The 20,142-nt window shown below is 37.2% G+C and overlaps 2 protein-coding genes and 1 pseudogene across 3 annotated transcripts; 2 read left to right on the top strand and 1 right to left on the bottom strand.

Annotated features, from left to right (window-relative positions):
* Window positions 1-162: 162 nt before the first annotated feature.
* LOC106137927 (nucleosome assembly protein 1-like 1) lies at window positions 163-20,056 on the bottom strand. 2 transcript variants are annotated; one of them, XM_060950382.1, is made up of 9 exons: window positions 19,911-20,056; window positions 16,106-16,224; window positions 8,088-8,295; window positions 7,694-7,851; window positions 6,681-6,811; window positions 6,222-6,382; window positions 5,664-5,852; window positions 4,773-4,895; window positions 163-1,946 (listed from the first exon to the last, which is right to left on the bottom strand). In XM_060950382.1, exons 2-9 carry the CDS (start codon window positions 16,210-16,212, stop codon window positions 1,824-1,826), a joined length of 1,200 nt encoding a protein of 399 aa, XP_060806365.1. In that variant the 5' UTR covers window positions 16,213-16,224; window positions 19,911-20,056; the 3' UTR covers window positions 163-1,823. The 2 variants fall into 2 exon arrangements, with proteins under 2 accessions (XP_060806365.1, XP_060806366.1); XM_060950383.1 differs by lacking the exon at window positions 163-1,946 and adding an exon at window positions 2,159-3,414.
* LOC132903048 (uncharacterized) lies at window positions 9,589-14,145 on the top strand (annotated as a pseudogene).
* LOC132903124 (E3 SUMO-protein ligase ZBED1-like) lies at window positions 17,395-18,912 on the top strand. Its single transcript, XM_060950488.1, has one exon. It carries the CDS (start codon window positions 17,395-17,397, stop codon window positions 18,910-18,912), a length of 1,518 nt encoding a protein of 505 aa, XP_060806471.1.
* Window positions 20,057-20,142: the final 86 nt, after the last annotated feature.

Below are 20,142 nucleotides of genomic sequence, written 5' to 3'. Positions count from 1 at the left end.
AGGAAAATAAATGCTATTAAATAATAACCTCATAAACCAACCCACAGAAAGTTATGCGTCAGACCCAATGGTCGACTGTTTGTATTTTGTGCAATGAAGTTTAAATAAATAAACCCCAAATAGGGTTAGCAGCTATCACAAGATAGAAATAAAAGAAATATACTGTTTAATTATTAAATTTATTTAAAAAGTTGTGTACAAATATCCTAAAGCTGGTGTACGCGATTCAGCTTTACACTAATCCAGTTACACGACACTGGGGTTACGTGGCGTCCTTCCGTCACTAATTACAATCTGATCACCTCAGATAAAAATAAGCATCTAAAATAAATCACATTGAATTCTGTACATACCAAAATGACCAACGAATACTTATCTACCAGAGATACTTTCGACCAAACAATGTTAAATTACCCTAATGCTATGACACTATTTTCGCACATAATATCAATGCACGGAATCATGTAACGCCTTGCACGGGCGCAGTATTTTAACGTTAAAAACAATACCGTCTTATAGACCGTTAACTATAGTTGTTGACAAGGGCAGTGCAAGTATATCACAAGCGCCTTGAAAACTAGCAACTAACATGCCTCGACACCATTATATTACAAGTACACAGAATAGGATATATAGCAATACTTTTGGAGGTCAGTGTACTCATTACCTAGTAAATTATTCCACAATAACATTCGACGAAATTAAAAAAAAAAATTACAATCACCTACAAATTGTATAACTCGCTGTTACATGCACATTTTTCAATCATTTTTTACTCACGTCTCATTGGCTATTGAATACATTGGCTTCCAAAAGTATGATATACCAATTTTCTACAGCCTGTATAATAATAATGGGAAGAAATTACCGACAAAAAAGGCGGACAACACTTAACAATACATCCCAACTACATAACCCGGGAATGTGGAAACCGACTGCTAATCTATTGCGAGGTTGTAAACAAAATATGTTTCACTTAACAGCATTGTCCTTATAAGGCAATTTGAGCAACATGTGCTGTCTATTCACAGTAACGCGTCGAGTGAAAAAAGCAAAGTCGTCACGAGTTTCGAACGTTAAATCTGAACAAGTAGCGATAACTGTGTACAAAATTTTAATCGTTACAGCACCACGCGAATGTTTAAACTCTGAACGCACTTGCGATATGCACCGATGCGAAGCGCCACTATGCTACCAAGTTATATTGTATACAAGACTGCGTCTGCGCATAAATGACGAAAATTCACCTAAACATACCGCACTGGTGTATCAGAGATTATAAAATAAAGCATCAATGAAAGGAAACATATTGTAGGGCCTAGCTAAGTCTTAGTAACGTCCCTTTGTTTATATCCAAGAACTGGCCAAATCATAAGGCTGTATTCCCAGTAAGTTAACTGTTAGCGGCCGACTGAGTGAGCCGTAGCGAACTGAAATTTTAATTAGCTAGATACAAACTCAGATCAATTTTCGTACGTCGCAAGCCATATCGCCGCCGCCGACTGGAAGCGGTTTTGCTGGGAATTGGCCGCTCACTGAGATAATCGCCGCGCGTCACACCGCAAAATTAGCACCCAAAATTGTGAACACTGCATTTCAAATACATGGAAGTGCTTACTAAATCGGTAGCCGCAAACTCAATCGGCCGCCAACAGTTTGTCTACCGAGAGCACAGCTTAATAGATATATAAAAATGGGTGGTAAAAATTAATAGTCCAGTTCACTGTTGCACCGTCAGTCATACAAAAATAGCCAATTTAATATTGTAGCGGCGTGTCAGCACCGCATCGTGCCGCAAGTGCGCTGCAGACCGCCGGCGCCCGCTACTGGTGCTTGCACTCGGCGGGGTTGTCGTGGCCCGCCTTGTTGCCGACGCGCTTGTTGGCGCGTCTCCGCGGCGCCGGCTCGTCGTCTTCGCTCTCTTCCGTCGAACATTCCTCTTCCTCCTGACAAAATCACCCAACATTAACCATTAATACTAGCTACTTGTACAGCGACATCGCGATACAAGTAGCGAGTAAGACGATCATTAAATTGATAAATTATGCGACACATATATATTACCTTATCGATAAAACGTGAATTCTGCAACCATCTGCATTCCGCAAACTCGCACAAACTAATCATGCAAACCGGGATATAAAAAAAAAGACTGTGGTAAAAAGCAATACAATTTAATGTCATCGTAGTGACACCATGCCGAAACACAAGCCATAACCGGTATATACGACGAGAGCTGCTAAACATTGACCGTATTATGCTAACTTCAATAGAAAGTTATATAAATAAAAAATATACATCTATTCGACCGAGCTGCTGTCAAGTTATTACTAAATACATTTCCGAAGATCACAGTAACGATAAATAAGTGATGATATAAAATGCATTTTGGCACTATAACAAGAGATTCACTAAGAGCCGTCCGTTCTTAACGTTGGCGAGCGTAAGAAAGCGTCAGAATGGAATGACAACACATCAATTTAGACATACATCAATAGCCTTACAGAATAATAATATCACATGAAATTTCAAAGTACACAAACGAACATGTAAAATTCGTAAACAAAAATACACACTATAATTACTGTATAATAAATAAAAACGTGAAATTGTATAACTAGAAATGCAATATAGGGTAACATAACAGACATCTAACATGCAATATTATACATTACTCGATAAGAAGGCACCTTAAACAGTTCTCGCTCTAAATCTAAAACGGGTTCACATCAGCAAACCATTGTCTCTAAAACATATTTATCTTATCCGGAGATAAACCATGCATAGAACACTAGTCTCGTTTTTGGAAGACGAAGGAAAAGCGTAAAAAGAACCTAAGAAATAATTTTAACAAAACTTTTAACTTTTAAAATTAAAAATAGTTAGTATAAGGAAACATTTGAATCTCTTTTTCTTCGTCTTCTAAACAAACTAGCCACGTAAAAAATTAAATATAAAAAGTCTAGCACAAACACTATAAATTTGGGACGACCCGATGCATCGCAGGAGTATTCGTTAGAGTAACGCTCAAACATTTTTAGTTTAAATTTCGAAGTAAAAGGTAAAATGAACTGTCGACGGTTGCAAAAGCGAGGGCTGGTCCCTTTTTAATACACTTACATATTTCAATACATACAACAAGATACTCCAACAAAAAATAAGTTGTTGTTTGTACGAAAATAATCACTGAACCGTCCAAACTTATACTATATGACGAGAAAATGTCAAGTAGGAACATTCCGACATGATATCCGGAGAAAGCCGTCACGACAAGTAAACGCGCGTGAGTTAAAATCGTTGTCCGCCCGTGTGGTATCAGATATCACGCTAAGGCGGACGGATTAGGGTCTTGCATCAATCGTCCGCGTCGGATACCTCTTCAGTGCCCGAGTCTTCGTCGGAATACGAATCCTCCTGAAAGTAAAGACACCGCTGTTGGTTGGCTGCCACCTCTCGTCTCGCTGCCAGACGGAGATACCGTATTCAACGCCGGCTCGGGAAAGGATAGGGAGCGACTGAGCTTTGTGTTGGTGGGAGTCGTTGCTCACTTACCGCATCTTAACGTGGCAAGTTTCATGGAATGTGTACAAAAATAAATGATAAGTCTGTACAACTATGTTTTGGATAGATTCGGTCATGGATTTACAACTTTATTAAGTACCCTCGGTCCAAATCAAAATTATTTCCCATAATTACTAAAATGTTGAATGCTGTTATAATAAAAAATCGTTTTAGCAGTATAAAAGTTAATCAATTCAATCAACCCACCCAATTAAGTTTTTTACCGAATCTTCCGTCTAAATAGTAAAGTGAAACAAAAATATGAGAGGATCATAACATTAACTTTTGACGAATAATTCAATCATTTCACATTTAACTCTATACAGAGAGTAGTAGTTACAATTGAATTTGTAAATTTATTAAAACATTTAGATTCAACGATATATCCAAAAACCTAATTTCAGACATGACAACTACACTACTTAAACACACAAAGCTCAGTCGATATGTAATACTGTACCTTCGTCTGAGACAGGGAAAGGTACGGGGCAACTCAATCACACATTACTAAGCAAGCATATAGCATATGATATTCTACCATGCAGACAGTACTACGCTAGAATGCTAGATGGCTGGAGAATTCACTACCGACTTACATCAAATCACATGTAGTATAAAGTATTATAGTTACGACCGCATACCGAAGCTTTTGGAAAATGCTATTTGCATTTTTTTTTTGGAAAGATGTGACTTTTGTGTATATTCTTCGTGTTAGAAATATCTTTCAGTAGTGTCCAAAAAGTAAGTTTAGGCAGATCAGTAAGCATGACTTATATTATTTTTATTGCTACAGTGTGGGTTTGAATGCATTTGCGATGTATCAACACAATATATATATTTTTTTCATTTATGGTCCACTAAAGGAAATATATTATAGAAAAGACAAATCGCGAAGAACACTTTAAAGTGTTGATTTACACGTTAATTCTGGTACTAAAATTGATATTTGCGAAAAACCTTTTGCATGTGGAATTACGGGCAAAAGTTAGTCCTATATAAGGAACTAGCGACCCGCCCCGGCTTCGCACGGGTGCAAAATCTTGTTATTATACATAAAAACCTTCCTCTTGAATCACTCTACCTGTTACAAGAAACCGCATCAAAATCCGTTGCGAAATTTTAAAGATTTAAGCATACAGACAAACAGACTAAAATAGCGACTTTGTTTTATACTATGTAGTGATAAATCGGTCCCTGCAACAGCTACCCACCTCCTCCTCGTAGTCGTCGTCGTCGTCGTCGTCCAGCCCCTCGCCCGTGTACAGCAGCACGGCGCGCGACACCACGCGCTCGCGGATGTAGTGCCCGATCTCGAAGTCCGCCGTCAGCAGCGCCTGCGCATTACATTATATACAATATACACTAACAATACAAGTAGGTATTCGCTTACAGAGAAACATTTTATGCTTGAACTAATTTTGAACGAGCGTATCTAGAGTGAAAAATAACATACTTATACCTACCAATTCAAGTTAAAGTCAAATATAAGAAAATAGTCGTTCTTCGTCTTATCCCAGAAACTGCTAAACCAATTTTGTTGTCCAACAAACCCAAAAATTCCATTGATATATACTACAAACATTTTAAATTTCGTCTAATATGCATATAACAAACATTTCAAGACTATATAAATATTACTTATGCTAAATAATACTTCTTCTAGGCTTTAGTCCGGATCATGCTTATAACTATATAATTCCGATGCCTTAAGAGGTAGAATATGTGTTCACAGAAGCTGTACCTAAATACTAAGACCAACATTGTAACCATATTCGAGGAATAAATGATTATGATTAAATGAGAGGAGCCTGCAGTATGCCTTTTATGGACAGGTATCCTGGATTGGTGAGTCAGGTTTTTGCACAAAGCGACTCTTTTCTGACCTCCACAACACAGACTGGTTCATGGCAGAGGTGGGATTCTACTCTATGGGTATATGCCAGGAAGATGATAAGCAATATGAAACTATGTTACGACATTAATCAACCGCAGAGTAAAGGCCATTAGACACATGTCCTAAACTAATAAAGGCTTGCCAAAGATTATGAAAATGCAAATTGTAGAGGAAGTAAATAAATCAATATGAAAGTTTGAATAATTACCTGAACATCGGAAGCCAAAGTAGAGTTGGGGTCATCCGGCATGGTCGGCGGTGTGAAGAAGTTGAAGAACGAGTCGGCCTGCACCGACTTGGTGACGGTGCGCACAGAGCCTCGTGACTTATGCTTCTGCTTCTTCTTTATTGTCTTCACTGTCACGTTCTTGCCCTTCTTCCAGTTGATCTCGCAGCCCTGAATTGGAGAATTGAATTAGAAATTTCCAAACAAGTGATTCAGTTTGATATATTTGCGGGATTATCTTCAGTTGGTGATGCATGTTAAACAAATCAATCATGATTTTCAGTGTATTGGTGTTGATTGTCATCATTTGAATTTTTTGCAGACATTTTTTTTTTCTATACACTCACACTCTCAAAAGCTTTCACTATGGATATATCTATCAGAAGAGTCTCGATTCTTCTACCTTTTTTTATGTATCGCTGTCCCGTTTCACGTCATAATAAAAGCAAGCGATAGTTTTTCGCACGGTAAAAACGGCATAGCGCGTGCCTTGCTACGGGAGCTTTCGTTGTATTTTCGTTTTGATTATGACTAAGTTACCTTGCACGAATATATTTCTGGCCCCTCAAACTCCAACGGGTTCTCCTCATCGGGCTTGCATTTCATTGAATACTCCTTTGTAAGCACCGTGTTAGTGAAGTAATCGTTTGGCGCGAAGTGGAACTCCAGCGTGAAACCGATAGGCTCGTCATGCATTTGCACTGTGAAAATTTAAAATAATATAATAATTTTGTGTTGTCTTTGGTTTTGTGATGATTTGTAAGGGTTCACTTCAGTTTGTTGATAATCTGTCACGACATTCAGTTCTTGGTGATAATAATATAGTCATCATTTCAGGGAATGTATATTTGTATTATAATGGTAAATCTTTAAAAGTAAAATGTTCGTTCGTAACAGGATCTAACACTGGAATAATTATGCTATATAGTAGGAACAAATTTCGAAAAGTTTAGTCTTCCTAAGGTTAATAATACCTGAGGTAAAATCCTCAAAACTAACCTTTGATATCCTGCAAGCTCTTCAAAATAGGTTCATCATGTTCCTGCGTCATCTCACACAACATAGACACGTTCCTGAATATCGTGTACCAGAAGTTGGGCACTCCCTTCACGTTAGGATCCATTTCAGGCCTGCAATCAAACGATTTTGATCAAAAAAAGAAGAAAATGTTGATGGATATTAAAATAGATTAATTACTTCAGTTGGTGATGCATGTTAAACAAATCAATCATGATTTTCAGTGTATTGGTGTTGATTGTCATCATTAGAACTCCCAAAAGCCTTTACTATTTTTCACTAAAGATATATATCAGAAGAGTCGCAATTCTTGATTTTCAGTGATTTGCTGTTGTGCCATCATATGTAAATATTGTGTTTTGGAAATTAAAACTGGTCAAATGCGTGTCACGCCTCGCGATCTTTGGATTTTGGAGTGAAGCTACTGTCAAAGATTGATTCTCGGACCTAAATATACACAAACATTCATTTTGACGGCCTCTGTGGCGCAGCGGTAATACGCTTGTCTGTGACACCGGGGGTCCCGGGTTCGAATCCCGGCCAGGGCATGATGAGAAAAGAACTTTTTCTGATTGGCCTGGGTCTTGGATGTTTATCTATATAAGTATTTATTATTATTATAAAATTATAAAATAAAATATAGTAACGTTGAGTTAGTATCTCGTAACACAAGTCTCGAACTTACTTCGAGGCTAACTCAATATGTGTAATTTGTCAAAAAAAAAAAAAAAAAAAAAAAAAAAAAAAATGTCTATTTTCCTTTACCTTACTGGAGAAAAGCCCTAAGTGCCCTTACGACCGCGTTTATGGACTTGGCTTATCGTATTTTTAACTTGTCTTAACTATCCTTTTAACTAGGAGTCAGAGATAGAACATAATACGACATTCATAAATAGCCCACCACCAAATCAACCTGTCCGGAGTCCGGATTGAGCAAGTATGCTCTCAGTAATACTGGCCACTCTTGACGGGTTAAAATTTTGTTAAAAGCTCACTCGTTGGTCTTCTCCTCGCCCTCCTTCTTCTCGGCGCCGTCGGTGATGGCGGCTCCTTGCACGGCGCGCGCCAGCTCATCCTCCTCGGTTTCTTCCCGCCACGGGTTCAGGCATTCTTCATCAGTTGGTTCATACGCACCACTTACTATTTGGGCGCGCTGGTGGGGATAAAATCAAATGAGTATAAAGTAGCGGGCAAATTTTTTATACAGTAATTATGCTCTTGTTATAAAATATGTATTTATAAACCATATTTATAAGCGGGTCACGAGTCTTTCTTGGGGAGACATTACAAAGATCCAATCACTAGGGTGATAATGAAAGAAAAATTGAGGCCCAAGCTACATTGGAGACAAAGAAACATGATATCCCAAAAAAACCCTGTTCGACTAACCTTTTCAAAAAGCGGCTTATACAGTTTCTCGTATTTGCACTCCAAAGCGTGCACTTCGCTGTAGAATTTGGCCTCGATGTCGACGAACTCCTTTTGGAGAGAGCGCAGCGCGCGGATGCGCCGGCGCACGTTCGGCGGGAGAGACGCTAAGGCTTCCGCATGGAGGCGGTTCGTGAATGCGGCTATCATCTCGTTGCGGGTGATACCACTGTTAGGAAAATATTTAATTTATTTGTGTAAAAATAAAAATAATCCACAAGAGTTTAGGTGACACGGAGAACCCCAAATAGTAATACTGGCTTTGGGAAACGCAACGGAAAAAAAAAGATATTCTAGATTTAATTTATAGGAACCCTTTTTTTCGGTTAACATGGAAATAATTATAAAATCATGTTTTGACTCATTCTTTAAATGGTAATCACTTGTTTTGTTATGGTAGATATGATATATGTATGTATTTATCTTAGATCACACTTAAATAACAAGAACTTTAACTTGTAAGAAAACCTCGAAAATATTCATAACTGTATGAGAGTGATTTCAAATGCAAACAAGCCTCAAGCCACCTTGGCGAGTCCATGTATTTCAAATGTAAATGTGTACTACTCCAAGTATGATAATGGTTTAGCATAGCCTTTAGAACGACTACGAGTCATCTTTTTTTTAAGTTCATTTGCAACCTTATCATCGGATATTGGAAGGAATGCTTTCAAGCGAATGAATGACTTGCCAGTCTTGGCACTATTGAAAGACCTCGCGGTTAAATACTAAATTACAAATACAGATAATATTGCCTTCTATAGAACTGGGTCAATGTCAGAAAAACGCAAACTAAATGCTAGAGAAGTTACGCGAAAAAATTATTAGTTAGGTAGATGTGTAGAAAAGGAAATTTTCTACATATGTACATATATATAGTCACGTCTATATCCCTTACGGGGTAGACAGAGCCACTAGTCCCGAAAAGCCAGAATGGCCACATGCAGCTGCTCGGCTTAATGATGGAATTGAGATCCAAATAGTGACAGGTTGCTAGCCCATCGCTTAAAAAAAGAATTACAAGTATGTAAGCCTATCCCTTAGTCGCCTTTTACGGCATCCATGGGAAAGAAATGGAGTGGTCCTGTTCTTTTTGTATTGGTGTCGGGAACCACACCTTTAAATTTTCTTTATAAGTTTTTTCCCGCTGCTTCGCCCCCGTATAGTCTCAGATCCTACGCGAACCATTTTTAATGTTTGTCAACCTGCTACTTTGCTGCTTACGTGGATTTGCGGCTAAGAACAGTCCCTACCTGGTACTGTATACTGTATTGTAGCCGCAAATCCAACAGAATCAATTATTTTTCTGGATTACGCTACGTCTTCCGTGCTCTCCTCTGCTATGTATAAAAAAATAATGTAACCAAAAAAACTAGTCTAGTTAAAAATTTTCGTCTTAAGCATTTTCTTTGTGATCAGCGGGAAAGCTATTACACATCACGCGTTATCACAGTCACGCGCGTCGCGCTGTTCTGAGCGGGCGCGTTGAAATCGTTTATACACGGTGACTCATCGCGTTCACTATGGCAAATATTGACATTGTTAAGTGTTCTAATTGTAACATTGTTATTAATGAGCTCCTTACTTTTGTGAGGCATGTGATTGACTATATGGACGAAGAAAGCATTCATCAACTATGCACTAACACTTTTTCGGAAGAGGAGATGGTGAAGGCCAAAACGTTATTATTTGAATCCGTTCCAAATGCAAAAAAAAATGCCAGTAAGAAGAAAGCAGGGTAAGAAGAGGAAGTCCAGAGATTTGGATGATATCATCGCCCTGATGAAAGGTGGTGATCGTGCGTCATTTCCTATTTTCTGTGCTCGGGACTTAGACAGAATACCACCAGTAACGTTCGATCATGTCGATGCTACCACCTTCATTAAGGAACTTCTCGCCCTGAAAAATCGCTTCAATGTGATGGAAGAAAAAGCGGTGTGTAAGGAGGAGTTTAACCTTTTAAAACAAGAAGTAAACAATATGAAATATGCGTCTTTAGCTGATTCTTCTAATATTAATTTAAATAAGAGAAGGGGCGCATGCTTACAAAATAGTTTTGATATGGATAGCGGGCCGATTGGACTGCAATATTATGTGCAAGAAGATATTGGCATAAAACCATCGCAATCAGCTGATATTGAAATCAACGAACGACTTTCGATAAATACTCATCTGCCGTCAAAAAGAATTATCAACAATGTTTCTGTCGCTCCTATACGTGAGCCAGTTAATGAGACGGAACCAACATGTGAGCAGGCGAGACAGACAAGCTGCAGCCATACGCGTACAACAGAGACAGAGAGTGCGCAAGTTGTGACGTCGGCGGAGGTGATCGTGAGCGATCGTCAGACAAGTGCATCAGATGGTGATAGTGCGAGTGTAAACGAGATAGCATCTCAATCGGTAGCGCGAGTGACGACGAGTTATGATAGTGACTCACAGCAAGTGTTGTTGACGGCGGACAAGGTATGCAGTGATGTGGCCCCTACTAATGGTTATTGTCGTGTCGCGTCCCAACCGGCCGTGCATTCATTGAACGCGAGCGTAACTCATGGTTACTCTGCGAGCGCGAGCGGTCAGCCGACCGCAACCGCTGCTGCGGTGTGTAAAGATAATTGTGAACAAGTAGTAGGGGACTCGGAATGGACAGTTGTGCGTAAAAAATCTGCAAAACACTATAAGTTAATCGGTCAAAGAGGCTGTGCACCTATTGCGCCTAACGATAAATTCAAAGCTGCGGATATTAAGATCCCACTCTTAATATCCAATGTTAGTAAAGATGCAAGTGAAGAGGACATTATTAATTATATAAAAGAAAGAACTAGCGAATGTGTAACTCTAAAAAAGATTAATATGAAGCAAACGAAAACGTATAATTCCTTTAAGTTATATGTCTCTAAAAATAAAGTTGATATATTTTTGAAAGATGATTTTTGGCCAAATGGCATCTCATTTAGGCGTTTTGTACATTTTATGTACGGAACAAAAACGAATAAGGTGATTAGTTAAAGTTATTGTATGATTTAATTTATGGATTTACAGCCACAACATAATTTAACTTTTCTTAGTTTTAATTGTTTGTTTGTCACGAGATCATTTGTTGACTTACAAAATTTATGTAAGGTGGCGGATGTCTTAGCGTTACAGGAGACGTGTTTACTGCCGCATGAAATACCATTACTTGGGACTATTTCGAATTACTTTGACTACACGGGCAAGTCAGCCGTGGACACGTCTGCTGGCCCGCTTATCGGCAGGCCTTATGGTGGGGTAGCCATACTTTGGAGAAAAGGCATTTTTGACCAGGTGAATATTTTGAACTGTACTAGTGATCGATTAGTAGCTATTAGGGTTACACTAGGGCAATGCTCGTTAATAGTGTTTTCTGTTTATATGCCAAATAATTCTCAGAAAAATCTTCCTATTATGACGGAGATTTTGGGCGAAATAAATGCAATAGCTGATCAAGAGAATGTTGAAAATATTTATATCTTAGGAGATTTTAATGCCCATCCACACGAACTGTTCTATAATGAGCTCAGTAGTTTCTGTTCCGATTTGAGCTGGGTTTGTGCTGACGTAGAGAAAATAGGCTTGCAAAGTAATACTTATACGTACGTTAGCGCAGCACATGGGTGTAAAAGATGGCTAGACCATTGTGTCGTCTCGGACGCGGCCTGGAAAACAGTTGTGGAGGTAGGTGTCATAGAGGATGTGTTTGTATCGGATCACATACCCTTGTATGTTAAGAGTGACATTAGCATTTTAAGACCTGAATTGGCATCTTCTCTCTTGCACCGAAGCACTGTTGTGTGGGGAGCGCGTGAAGAGAAACAGGTGGCGAGGTATAGTGAATTATGTAATCATAGTTTGAGTGAAGTTGATTTTCCCCCAGAGTTCACGGAGTGTAGTCGTGGAGCATGTAGCCTGAGTGGACATAAACTGGTGTTAGACCGTTTGTACAGTGACATTGTAAAGTCCTTAAGTGAAGCGGCAAGTAAAACTAGTGAGAGATCTGAGGGGGGGAAAAGCAGCTACAAACATCTATGTGGTTGGAACAAACACGTTCACGAGGCTCACAGGGTGGCCAGGCTTAATTACAGACTGTGGTTGCTATACAATCGCCCTAGTTCAGGTAGAATATATGTACAGATGAAGGAGTCGCGTAAAATTTTTAAGAGCCGTCTACAATGGTGTCAAAAAAATCAAGATATACTTAAAATGAATGTCTTAGCTAAGTATAGAGCGGAAAAGCGGTTTGACAGATTTTGGAAAGCGACAAAAAGGCTTGATGTTAGGCCTGGCCTGCCCGCGAGTGTGGAGGGGGAAAGCGAGCCTATTAGTATTGCCAATATGTTTCGAAATCATTTTAGGGTTAGCTCACAGTTGGGGCCTTCGGCTCCCTCTTATGTTGAGCTTAGCGGACAGACTCCACTGATATGTATTTCGGCAAAACAGATTAAAATGGCGATAAATGGTATGAGTGGTGGAAAATCTCCTGGCCATGATGGCATCAGTGTGGAGCATTTGAAACATGCCGGTGCTCACTTGCCCAGGGTGCTCGCTCTCTTCTTTACAATGTGTATTAGCCACTCTTATCTTCCACATGAAATGTTGAAAACGGTTGTGATACCCATTGTGAAGAATAGGGCGGGTGACGTTTCGGTAAAGGGGAACTACCGCCCCATTTCGCTAGCAACAACCATTGCTAAGGTGTTTGACAGTGTGCTAAACTCGATTTTACAGAAGTTTGCTGATATTCACGATGCACAGTTTGGATTTCGTACCAAGCTGTCTACGGAAAGCGCAATTGTGAGTTTAAAGCACACTGTCAAATACTACACAAGTCGCAGGACGCAGGTGTATGGCTGTTTCCTTGACCTCTCGACGGCTTTTGACCTTGTGTCATACAACAAGCTCTGGAGTAAGCTGAGTGAGGGGGGTATGCCGGCGGAAATCATAAATATATTTAAATTTTGGTACGCCAATCAATCTAATGTTGTGAAGTGGGCGGGTGCATTTTCAGAGCCATATGTGTTGGAGAGCGGGGTGAGACAGGGTGGTTTAACGTCTCCCACGCTCTTTAACATATACATCAACGATCTCATCGTTGAGCTGAGCAGCATGCGTGTCGGATGTCGGTTGGATGGCGTTAATCTAAATAATATTAGTTACGCCGATGACATGGTGCTGCTTAGTCCGACGGTGGGGGGGATAAACACCCTGCTTGAAGTGTGTCAGACCTATGCCGCCAATCATGGGCTGATTTATAATGTCAGGAAAACCGAGTATATGGTCTTTGAGGCCCCCGGTAACCGCCCCAATGTCACATTGAGTATCACTCTCGGTGGAGTTGAAATAAAACGCGTGACAAAATTCAAATACCTGGGACACATTGTTACTGAGGACCTTAAAGATGATGAGGACATTGATAGAGAACGCAGGGCGCTAGCGGTGAGGGGGAATATGCTGATCCGCAGATTCTCTCGTTGTACTGAAGATGTCAAGATCACGCTGTTCAAATCATACTGTCAGAATATGTACACGGGAAGTCTGTGGGTGGGCTGTACCCAAAAGGCGATGGACGCACTGCGTGTTCTATACAATAACGTTTTCAGGATGATGCTGGGATTGCCTCGTTTCTGTAGCGCCTCAGGTATGTTCGCGGAATACCAAGTCGATAGCTTTGCGGCTATTATGCGCAAGAAGACCTCGTCGCTAATTTTTAGAATACGGGACAGTCCCAATAGCATTTTGAAGACGTTGGCAGACAGGTTCTCCTCTCCGTTGTGGGCTGTTTTTGTGAGGAGGGTGATCTGTGAAAGAAATGAGCCGATCTGATCACTCTCCATTTTATTTTATTTTATTTTATATTTTATTTTATTTTATTTTATTTTATTTTATTTTATTTTTTATGTTTTAGTATTTCTTATCGTGCCATGTTACTAACAAATCTAGACTAAGTTTACTAACATTGATATGGATCCGTGGCTATCTGAAATAAACAATTTTTATTTTATTTTATTTATTTTATTAATAACAGTTCCGAGATATCCGTTTTTCGAGATTAGGTTACGTAAACAAAGGCTTTCATCGTTAAATATTTTTAGAATTAGTTCGAAGTCCAACAGATTTCGATATCAAATGTAAGGTAGGTATATTGCCTATAAGCAACATACATATTTAGGTCTATTACATAGGTACTTTTTGTTAAACCACATATTTGTTTATACCTATACAATACAATACAATACCTATTGTTAATTATTTGATGTGCTTTTCTGGCAATATTCAAACCAAAACTGGCCTAGTAATATTGGTCACAGAAAACTATTTAAACAAACTTTTGCGTTACTAGCCCTTCTGCTACTACGTTTGAAAACACTTAACAGAATCTTAATACGAATACATTTTAAATAGGTAACTAATAAGCCTAATATTTCATTCTGATTTCAAGACGCGTCTGTTTCAATAGTGTTTACAAAGATTATATTAACTTGAGCAGTTAAGACTATGGTCGGTTGCTTTTCTAAGAGCTGCGACTATGTGATTAAGCCAACTATTGATCATTCAGAGCGGAATGAATCGTCATAGACATAGTTCAATGAACTCTTGCTACAATAATTTTTTGTTCCACGCGCGAATTTTTGTTGAATTTTTTTTATAAATAATAGGTAGAGCGTTCAATCGGTTAATAAGACATTGCTCACGTTTTGATTATAAATCTAGCTAGTCCATCAATAGTTACCTATGTCCTCTAAAGTAGGCAAAAGTAAGTAGGTATAGGTACAGACTCATTTGTTGCCAAGGTGATATCAAGCAATGCCTTCATTTATTAAAAAACTACACTTTTGGCAATGACATTAGGTAGGTAGGTAAGTACCTAACCTACTTATTTCAAAAAAAATCACATGCCTATTGATTTTATTTTTTATATTAAATATTAATGTACCTACAATATCTTGAGAAGTTATTTAAAACTTACATTTACATTCAGTTAAAAAACTAAATATTATGAAGTTTGTACTTATTTTATTATTTAAACTAGGTACCTACCTACCTAAACAGTCTATTTTAAAATTATTTTTTGTGCTAGGAAGTAGGTACCTATGCAGAGATTGTGGCAAGTGGGAAGATGTAGTTTCTGCCTGTTCCTCCAGGAAAGAAGCATGATTTTATGTATGTATGTTTCTGTGCTAAGAAAAGATGAGTCAGATTTGAAAATGGAACTTTTATTACACCATGCCCTGACTCATCATGGAAGAATTAGGCACATGTGACCTAATTGAGACAATGAATAGTACATATTTTAATTTAGACTAGTTAAGATTTCTCCCTTGTGTTTCAATTATTACTAAATATACTTAAAATCCTGCTGCTTTCCCAGAGGGGTACAGACTTATTATTTTGTGCTTCGCACCTGTCAGAAATTCCAGATCCATATTTTCATACAAGGCTTCTGGTTTACATTTTATTTGATTACCCAATTTGTTCTGAATTTAAAATTGGGATCTTCGGATTTTAAAAATTGAGAAAGGATTTTAAAAAGAAATCTAGGTGTTATGAAATTTGCATTGCATTTTATTCATTTAGGAAAATTTTCTTATAACTCTTAATTTTGTACACTGCGGTTTAGGTAAATAAAGAAATTATGTTAATTAGTGAGAACATGTTTATAAAAACTATTAAATCCTGCGCAGCCTTGTACCTGTACCTACTCTATACAAAATCTTTAAAGTTTAGACACATGGACCTGGATTTTTTAGTATTTATATTTACAAAATTTATTCAAAAATTTAATCATCCGATAAGGTCAAGAATTTAAGACGACTTTGGAAACATTCAGCGTCTGGAGTATGAGCTAAAGGCATTCAGAATGAGTATCAATCCTTCTAACCAAAGCATAACATTGTCCTAGAAAGTGAGGCCTAACTGCAAGGACAATAAATGCGCAGCTAACCTATAATTATAAATCTCACCTCTTTATCAGATGTTGGGCTAGTTCGCCACCCCCAACCATTTCCTCTTCTTCTCCAGATTCCACCTCGGATGTGTGGTCATCACCTGAACGTTCTACCGCACTCATTTTCGACTGATCCTAAAACAACAAAAACGTAAAAACCTTCGCGCCACGTTGGTTAACTACATGCCGGCAGACATAAAAAAAATTAAGTGCACAATGAGACACACAAAGTATTACTTAAAAGACACATAATGTATACTCTTAAGCCAGAGGAAGCTCAAATTAATCACTATTTCAACAGTAAAACATAATGCGTAGTACACAGCAATCAGTTTTAACCGACCACATGGTCGTCCAGCTTTACAGAGAAATTACAAAGATTTATATAATTGCAATGATTTATTGACATTCTACAATTACTAAATAATACTCACAAATAGCTCGACTTAAAAATTTATTTATTTAACATAATAAAACAATAATTTCACATACCTTATTGTAGTGATGCGACTCGAGCCCTGTTTTTACTCGAGTCACTCGAGTGAATTTGTCAAACTCGTACTAGATTGAAAAAAAATATTATTCGAGTCTCTATGCACTCGAGTTACCGAGTCAACTCGGCGCATCGAGTTAATTCTGTTGCCACTAGATGTCACTTCACTACTCTATTTTACTTATCTGTGTCGGGCCGGTACAAACAAATCAAAACTGACAGGTTTAAACTTGCATCTCGTAGTTAGCCGTACTTTAAGTTTTTTTTACCAAAATTGATTGAATATTAGTGTTTAAAAGTGAAAAATACGTAAAAGAGTTGATATTCTTAGTATTGGTGAATATAAATTAAAGTGTAAAAGTGATTATACCTTAGGTATTTGATTGTAAGTAACCTACTTAATTATATTGTTAAAAAATATGAGTGAAAAAGAAAATGGAGCTAAACAGAAATCATCAGTGTGGTTATATTTCGAAAAAAACAGTACCAATAAAACTGTCATATGTAAAATTTGTAAAAAACAATATAAAGATTTCGGGAATACCACCAACTTAATAACACATATGCGAGGAAAACATTCGCTCCAATTCAGTGGTTTTTTTGAAAATAAAGATAAATCCATAGATAGAGACAGCAAAATTAATAATTCATGTGGACTATCAACATCTACCGCTAATAATCAAGTGGAAACTGTTGGCTCTGATACGACTAGACCTGAAGAGTGTGCTACCAAAAAGAGGCGTTATAAACAGCTATGTTTTTCATCATCCAAAAAACAAACCCAAAAAGATATTGATATTGCCCTCGTTAAAATGATTTGCACTGATATTCAGCCTTTGCAAATAGTAGAAAATAAAGGATTTATCAACTTTGTCCGGACATTACATGCCGATTACATTCTCCCAGACAGAAAAACTTTGTCGGAAAGGTATTTACCTCAACAGTACCAACTGGCACGCTCTTCTCTAGCTGATAAGCTAGAAGATGTAAAGAATTTGGCTCTAACTACAGATATGTGGACCTCGGATAGCAATAAGTCGTATTTGACGGTCACAGTTCATTTCATTAGCGAATCAAAACTATTCGCGCGTACGTTAAGCACAGTAGAAGTAAAAGATGTACATTCTGCGACTGTTATAGCCAACGTTTTAGATACTGTTTTGGAGGAATGGAGAATCAGTAACAAAGTTGTTACTGTTGTAACTGACAACGCCTCCAATATTAAAAAGGCTGTATCGGAATATTTAAATAAAAGAAATCACTTTTGTGTGGCCCATACTCTAAATTTAGCAGTATCTGACTGTAAAAAATCAAACTTGCCATTGACGTCATTGTTAGAAAAATGTCATACTGTAGTAACTTATTTCAAACAAAGTACTAAAGCAGCTTACAAATTAAAAGAACTGCAAGAGCAGATGAACCACCCTGTCATAAAATTAAAACAAGAGGTTATTACAAGATGGAACTCAAGTTTTGAAATGATGGAGAGACTACTACAGACTAAATTATCCTTATCAGCCGCATTGTCTACCATGTCTTCTGCTCCGGAAAATTTCACTGCTAACCAATGGGAGGCAATAGAAGATTGCGTCAGTGTTTTAAAACCTATTGAGCAATTGACTACAATACTATCTGGCGAAAAATATCCAACTTTGTCCTCTATGATACCGTTAATCAGAAATGTCCAAACTTGTCTTATAAAGAAGGTTCCGGTTACAGAAATAGGTGAAAATCTAAAAATCTCTTTGCATTCTGCTATCACTAAACGCCTCGGTATCTTAGAGACCAACAAAACTGCTGCCAAATCCACTTTTTTAGACCCCCGCTACAAGAAAGCTGGTTTTGGCCTCGAAGCCAATGCAGAAAAGGCTGCCCAATGGGTTATAGAAGAGTTAGAATCAGAGATTATAAAAAAAAATAGGAATTTAGCTCCTGATGAATCTAGTCAGACAGTGAACACGTCAAGTAATGCTAATGCTAGCATTGGCACAAATAATAAGGCTAATGATTTATGGGAGGATTTTGACAAAAAAATATCAGAGAGAGAATTAATACAAACACCTACTTCTTCTGCTATAGTGATTGTGAAACAATATAGAGAAATGCAATATTTAGATCGTCATCTCGAACCAATACTATTTTGGGAACAGCGAAAAAAAGCGATGCCGGAGTTATATGAGTTAGCTATTAAATATTTATGTATACCTGCATCATCCGTTCCTGCAGAACGAGTGTTCTCTAAAGCAGCCTTAATTTGTAACCAAAGAAGAAATAGATTAGATTCTAAAAAAGTAGACGAAATCATTTTTCTAAATAGTTACTTCTCATAATATTTTTTATTATTTTATTTTTTTCACAAAGAAGAAAAATGTTAAGTTAAGCACAATTATTATTATTGATTTGTCTTTAAGAATCTATTTTTATTTGTTTTGTATGAATATTTAATGTTTGTTAGAGCATATTTTGTTTTTATATAACTTTATTTAGTTTAATTGTCTTTAAAATTAATAAGTTATGATTTTTTTTATTATCATTAAAGAAAACTTGATTGTAAGCTATACTAAACAAAAGTCTGAGACAGTCTGATTTAATATAGTTATTGATATTTATTAATAATAAAAATAATAAAAAGAAAACTAAGTTACTTGTAACTAAAATTGCATAAAATATGATTGTTCACAAAGAAGTAAAAATGTTAAGTTAAGCACAATTATGATTGTTGATTTGTCTTGAAGAATATATTTTTATTTGTTTTGTATGAATAGTTGATGTTAATTAGAGCATATTTTGTTTGAAATATAGGTTTATGTCACTTTATTTAGTTTAATTGTCTTCAAAATAAATAAGCTATGATTGGATATTTTTTTAATTATCATTAAAGAAAAATTGATTGTATGCAATATAATAAACAAAAGTCTGAGACAGTCTGATTTAATATAGTTATTGATATTAATAATAAAAAAAAACTAAGTTACTTGTAACTGAAATTGCATAAAATGTGATTGTCATGAATAGTCAACCATTCATGGAAATTTAATTATTCTTACTTCTTAGGAAGATCTCATCATTGTACATTGTTGATTACTTAAATAAATAATATGTTGAAATTCTTATAATGTGTATTTTATTTCATATTAGTCCATCCATGACAATGATACTAGTTAAATAAAAATTGCACTCGAATTGCAAACTTTCAACTCGAGTGAGATTTTTACTCGAGTGAGATTTTTTACTCGAGTAACTCGAAAACTCGAGTATGACTCGAGTGAGGCTGTAAAATTACTCGAGTGACTCGAGTCACAACATCCCATTCGAGTCGCATCACTACCTTATTGCCGACAAAATTAAGAAGAAAAGATGGCGACGATTTGAGCCAATGACCTATGTGAATGAATGATGAACTGTTTGCCAGTGATCAAACTGGCTGAATTTCCGGAGTTTTTGATTATCATAGACAATAGAAAAAAAAATCTATGCTATCTATATTTTTAGAAAGAGGTATGTAAGTGTTTGTTAAATTCATATGTTTGAGGCTTCTTTCACCATTAGCAAGCTAGGTA

This window comes from Amyelois transitella, chromosome 21 (assembly GCF_032362555.1).
Source record: "Amyelois transitella isolate CPQ chromosome 21, ilAmyTran1.1, whole genome shotgun sequence".
NCBI lineage: Eukaryota > Metazoa > Arthropoda > Insecta > Lepidoptera > Pyralidae > Amyelois > Amyelois transitella.
Note: the sequence above shows the minus strand (reverse complement) of the source record. Positions and strands in the feature narration are given on the sequence as shown.

What these genes read in the sequence shown, in the direction of transcription:
- LOC106137927 (XM_060950382.1), bottom strand. Translation starts at nt 16,212, where the DNA reads ATGAGTGCGGTAGAACGTTCAGGTGATGACCACACATCCGAGGTGGAA. An exon ending in GAGCTTGCAGGATATCAAAG is followed by an intron (nt 6,383 to 6,680) that starts GTTAGTTTTGAG and finishes AAATTTTCACAG; the next exon opens with TGCAAATGCATGACGAGCCT. An exon ending in ACGACGACTACGAGGAGGAG is followed by an intron (nt 1,947 to 4,772) that starts GTGGGTAGCTGT and finishes TGATTTTGTCAG; the next exon opens with GAGGAAGAGGAATGTTCGAC.
- LOC132903124 (XM_060950488.1), top strand. Translation starts at nt 17,395, where the DNA reads ATGATTTGCACTGATATTCAGCCTTTGCAAATAGTAGAAAATAAAGGA.